Consider the following 5814-nt stretch of genomic DNA (forward strand, 5'->3'; position numbering starts at 1 on the left):
ACGGAGAGACTCCTTAGACGGAGAGACTCCTAGACGGAGAGACTTCCTAGACGGAGAGACTTCCTAGACGGAGAGACTTCCTAGACGGAGAGACTCCCTAGACAGAGAGACTCCTTAGGCAGGACAACACTTAGAGGAGAGACTCCGCTTGCCTCAGGGGACCTGCCGCGTGCGACTGTGCTGCCGCCCATGGCCTGCATGCTTGCTCACGGTGCACACGGCAGGGAGTCCTGTCCGTACGCACTCTGACACTACCCGTGCCACCACGCGGCGTCCCGTGGGTCAACCGTTAGGCAGGCATGTCCCGGGAGCACACCTGCTCGGGATCTTGAAGGTCCTGCTCAGCACCGCGTGCGCACTCTTCCTCACATCAAGAAACACCGTCCAGTTGTGAGTGACCTGCAGAAGTGAAGCGCAAACCGTGGTCAGGCTTTCCCGAGCGTGGCCTGGACCCGTGCTGCTCAGTGCGCTGCTTGTCCGGGACGGGAGGGAGAGAGCGGGATAGAGAAGCATGTGACACACGGGGCTGCAGATGCGGAGCTCAGGCCTGGGCAGGGCGTGGAACTGGAGAGTCCCCCACCTCAGAGACAGAAAGAGAGAGAGAAAGTGAGAAAGCGAGCTGCCAGGTCTGGGACTTGAACCACAGTTAACCATGGGGGAGTCCAGTGCTTTAACCACCATGCCACCTGCTAGACTTCCAGTGGGAGGACACGAGCCTTGCCTAAATCCCAAACACCTGTAGGCAGGAGCTCTGAACCTGGGCAAAGCAGAGCAGCACTGCAGGGAGGGAGCCCTCCGGAGAGCTGCACTGTGAGAAGGGCACACCTGCAGCCCTCCTGTGCCGTGCGTCTGCTGCTGGGTGCGTGTGCAGACATCGGCGTGTTGGCACGCTTCGAGAGCAGGGAAGCTAAGACCACTCCTGCATTTGAGTCCAAATTGCACGAGCTGAGGGCCGGCAGGTGGCGTGGTGGTGAAAGGCGCTGGATTCCCACGTGGCCAACCATGGTTCGAATCCTGGACCTGGCAGCTTGCTTTCCCACTTCCCCTTTCTCTCTCCCTCTCTCTGTCTCTGGTCAAATTAAATAATAATAATAATAATAACAAATGGAATTAAGTAAATAAATAATTCTTTAAAAAAAAATATTGCACATGCTGAGAAGGCAGCGAGACAGCAGGGGGCGCAAGGCCCACCTCCTCCATGCAAGATGCGGGGACACAGGAGGGGCGGGATCCACCTCACCCCAGCACAAGGAGCTCTTGGCCGGGGGACTGTGCACCTCCCACAGGCATTGTCCAGGACCCCCCTGCGCGGCACACCATGTGTGCACGGGCACACGGCGGGACCTGATGCTCCATCAGGAGATGTAGCCACAGCAGGGCCAGTTCCGCTGTTAGAACAGGGACATTCACAGGCCAGGGAGACGACTCGCCGTGCCCGCGCACACGCCACCTTCGCAGGCTACGGGCCAAGGGCTTCGGCCGGAGACGAATCTGTGTGCACACTCGGGGACATACGTGCCACCAAGGTCACTGGTACGGGGTGACTGATGCTGAGGGTCTTCCACGCGGGGAGAGGCCAACCAGAGTGGAGAGCTGCTTTGGAGTCTGAGATAGAGCCCGTGGTCTGACTGCACTGAGATGGCAGGATTATAAGTGACCAGCGGAAAGTGAGGGAGGGGACTTCAACGGAGAGGCCGAGACGAGCTAGGGCCGGGCCGGCAGCCGGCAGCCCTGCCGAGGCCGCTCAGGAGGAAATGCAGTCCGGAGCAGTGAGGCCTTGTGGCTCCTTCCAACGACGGGTAAGAGAGAAGCGCACCTGCGGTGGCCGCCGTCTGGAGCCCGGAACGTCTGCCTGGGTCACCTCCACCACCACGAGCTCTTCTCTCCCAGGGCGGCCCGACCCACTGGCCACCAGCGCCCCCGCCAGGTCCACCTGGAGCAGCGTGGCATCCGCGTGGCTGCTGAGGTTCACAGCTGTGAGCAAGTCAAGGTGGGCCCAGACAAGGAGGAAGGAGGAGAGGCGGCCCGCAGCCGCCCGCTCGCCCTCCCGAAGTGCACAGCGAGTGCGCCTCCTGGCGCGTCCCCCACGGCCCTCGTCCCTGACCATCCTCATCCTCTCGGCCCCTCCCACCCCACACACAAAGCGCTTTCCTGACAGTTTATCGCATTTGGCATCCTCTGGCTGGAGGTGTAAGTGCAGTCTGTCCCCCTCCGGACTGTCATGTCTGCGTCCACGTTCTGTAGCCGTCATAGAACCCTACTGCCGTCCCGGGGCCACGCACGCTGACCCTCACTCCCCAAGAGCCCAGGTGTCAGGCCCTGTCCACAAGGCGGCACCTTACAAAATTAATCAAAAACATGAAATCTGAAAGTGACTACATCGCCGATGTCCATCCCAGCGAGGACAGGGGTTCTGCAAACACGCTGGAGGGCAGTCAGGAAAGGGCCGCAGGGACAGGCCCCTGTGCTCCAAGCCCAGGCCCAGAGCACAGCCCGAGCCCGATGCTCTGCCGTGCTGGAAGCCAGCGGGACACTGGGCTGGGTTCCTGGTCAGCCTGCACCTCCCCAGTCCTGCCTGGCTGAGGTCGGGCACGTCACAGCATGCAGACTGCAGGGGGGCCTCTCAGGAAGGGGAGAAGGAGGGGAGCAGGAGGGAGAGACGCCTGGCTCATGTGCCCACATGTGTGTGCCGTGCAAACGTGCTCAGCTCCTCAGACCGGCTAGCCCGACAATGGATCCAGAAGCGAAAACCATCATCACACGTGGGAAAGTAAGTGTGGCCGCGGCTGGCGCTGCACACCAGGCCTCTGAGCCTTTCGGCAGGAGCTCGCTGGTTTGGGCCGATTCCACCAGCTCCCCGATTCTCCCTCAGACCCCTAAAAGCGACAGATTTATGATCCAGACTTGGGGCCCCCGTCCTGGAAGGCACAGCCTGCGTCCACTCGGGGCATGAGGGAGTCTGAAGGACCGCCTTGCCGAGTGACTGAGTGTCCCGCCTGACGGCCCGGCTTACACCCTTCGGTCCTGTCACGTCTGAGGAGGTTGAAGGGGCTCGTGGAGGACTGGCCACTGACCTGGCGGCCCGGGGATCCAGATCCCGCACAGCTGCCCGATCAGCGTGAATCCTGGTCCCACCAGCCTGAAACACAGGGTGCTCGTGTACACGGGGCCAAACCCCAGCAGGGAGGAGGTGCCCCATTGGGAGGGCTTCCCCTCCCCCACCTCTCTCTCTCTCCGTCTCTGTCTCTCTCTCTCGGGCAACCGCATGCACTCTCTGTCCAAAAAAAGTTCATAGAAAATGAGTATTATGAAAAAGCTCTGCGTGGCAGAGGGACGGGGGGCACCACACCCAGGGCACCTCTGGGGCTCACCTGAAGGCTGTGGGTGCAGGCAGTGCAGGCGTGTGGAGAGAGGCTGGGCGGGTGGAGGTTCCAGAGAGGACACAGGGGCCTCCCCAGGGGGTTGAAGAAGACAACAGGCTGCAGAATAATGGCTTTCCCAACGTTTCTGTCACCAAGATTATCAACTAACAACACCAAACAAAGACGACCTGCCATTTACCTCATTTCCTTTTGAAAGAAAAACTCAGAGGCCAGCACAGTGGTGAGGGACACTCTGTGGTGCTGGCCACAGGAAGGTCCCAGGTTCAGGTCCCGCAGTCTCCCTGTCCATGCCAGCAGGTGCCTGTGACCCAGGATGGCTGAGACGGGGGTGGGTTATCGCATGGACTCAGTTAGGAGTGTCTGTCTGTCTGTCTCTCTCTAGAAATAAATAAGGTTTCAAAAAAAAAAAAGGAGCCAGCAGGATTTCTCAGTCTCTCTCAGTCTCTGTCTCTCTCTCTGCTGAGTGCATGTGCCCTATAGCAAACTTTTTTAAAAGAAGGGCGGGGTGGGGACTGAGCAAGCCTCACCGACAGCCGGTAGGAAACCCAGCACATCCGGTGTCTGGTACAACGTTACCATGGCAACCACAGCCTCCCAGAGCCAGCGTCTCCCTAGCTCGACACGACAGAAGTCAGGGTGTACTCCTCACGTGTGTGATGGCATGATGAAAGACGACCGACGTCGCTATCTGCTGTATGACACAACGATGTCTGCTTTTGAACCAAAAATCCCAAAGCGTGCAAAAGGCCAGAGAGAACAGCAAAGAAACAAAGCAGTCAGCGAAACCAGATGGCCTGGCCAAGGAGAGAACCAGGGTCCTCCGGGCGGAAGTGCCACAGGGAGTGTAGAGACAGCCGGCCTGCTGGCGGGCTTCGCCCCACGGCAGCCCTCACACTCTCCCCAACATGCCTGCTCCTTCCGTCCCGTGGCCTCGTCTCCCATCACACGCCCTAGAGCAACTGCACACGGTGGGCAGCCCTGGAGAAGTGTGCCCGCCCCTCATCTCAACCACGTGTTGGATACAGTAGCTTTCGGACGGAGACACGGCCAGCAGCTGCCACGACTTCCCCTGGTCTGGGTACAGGCTGAACAAGATCTGCAACAATCAGAAACACGTCAAGGTGGAGTAACCCACAGCAACCGGGGTGACACGCTTCGATAGCAGTGGAAATAGCACGCAACCATGGTGCCGGCGTGCGCCGTCCAAACTCCCGGCTTACTCGGAGTGCGGCTCTCTTTGATACTAAGACGGCCTGCTGCAGCCCCGCTCTCTCCAGCTGCAGCAGCCCTGGTTACGTTTGCCAGTAGCAATGACCAGATTCCCACCCCCAGCAGAGTGTCCGCGGTGGCCGGATGTGGCTTCTCACGTCAGAGAGGGAAGGGACATAACCCCTTTGATGGCAGCACTGATGGTGCTGCAAACACCTTACCCACCACCGAAAGTAAGTGGGGACCGGCAGATGGGGTAATGGTTACGTCGCTGGACCTCCGCACGGCCGACCGTGGGTCAAGTCCCGGATCCGGTAGCTTTAAACTCACACGTGTGCTCAATATCCCGAGAGGAGAATGGAGAAGGGACTGTGGCGTTGTCATCCTCCTTGGGGGTGACTTCTCACTTTCTGCCTCTCTATCTGTCTATCTCCCCAGTGAGTACACGTGCCCTATAGCAAAAATCTCTCTTGAAAATAAAAAGTAAGTTAATTATGATAAATCAGGGCTCACAGAACTTCACGTCAGACTCCTCAAGTTCTATTTTGGATCTGTCCACAAGTCAACAAAATCCCCCCTCCCTGAAGGAGGCTGGAGATGGCCACAGCTCCACTCAGCTCTCAGAAGGCCAGGCCAGACGGGCCCACTCTGACCGCCCCTTTGAAATCCGGGTGCCTCTGCAGGCCCTGCTGAGGGGGGCTTTGGAACCACGGCCATGTGGCTAGGTAGTGGCGAGGCAGAGGGGTCACAGGAACACAGAAGTATGGCATTTCCAGGGCTCACCTCCAGTTGGGTGTCTGCCAACGCGTGGCTGTGGTTGTCCCTGGTGGGACGCGCTCACCAGGGCTGTGCGACTCATCTGTGAGGGTCACAGATGCAACCTCACCTCGCAATGCCTTTCTCAGAATGTGGCTGAGCGTTTTTCTGCCCCTGGCCTCTGCTCTCCTGCCCTAGTCAGCCCTGACTCCGTGTCAGAGAGTGCCCGTGGCCACAGACGCACACATGACACCACGCATTTGCAGCCACGAGCAGTCATGCCCATGGCTGTCACTGCAGCTGCCTGCAAAAAGTGGCATACATAGGTGCCCGATCACGGTCACGGACCATGTGCCCCGCACACAGGGACCACATGCCCGCCTGCACACATGCAGACTCGCGGCAGCGTGGCTCAGGGCCAATGTCTGTGTGGTCTGTGGCTGAGGGACCCCAAGCCAGGTGCGGC

At 59.4% G+C, this 5814-nt stretch overlaps 1 protein-coding gene across 1 annotated transcript in view; it reads right to left on the reverse strand.

Moving 5' to 3' along the window:
- OCA2 (OCA2 melanosomal transmembrane protein) overlaps positions 1–5814 on the reverse strand; it is a 99879-nt gene that overhangs the window by 74746 nt on the left and 19319 nt on the right. Inside the window, exons 5-8 of the mRNA XM_006167291.2 lie at positions 4604–4671; positions 4407–4479; positions 1817–1974; positions 317–399 (exon numbers count right to left, since the gene is read on the reverse strand). Coding sequence (XP_006167353.1) covers positions 317–399; positions 1817–1974; positions 4407–4479; positions 4604–4671 — 382 coding nt within the window. The remainder of the gene's footprint in view (positions 1–316; positions 400–1816; positions 1975–4406; positions 4480–4603; positions 4672–5814) is intronic.

The sequence above is a fragment of the Tupaia chinensis genome, unplaced genomic scaffold (genome assembly GCF_000334495.1).
Source record: "Tupaia chinensis unplaced genomic scaffold, TupChi_1.0 Scaffold144682_1, whole genome shotgun sequence".
In the NCBI taxonomy this organism is placed as follows: Eukaryota; Metazoa; Chordata; class Mammalia; order Scandentia; family Tupaiidae; genus Tupaia; species Tupaia belangeri.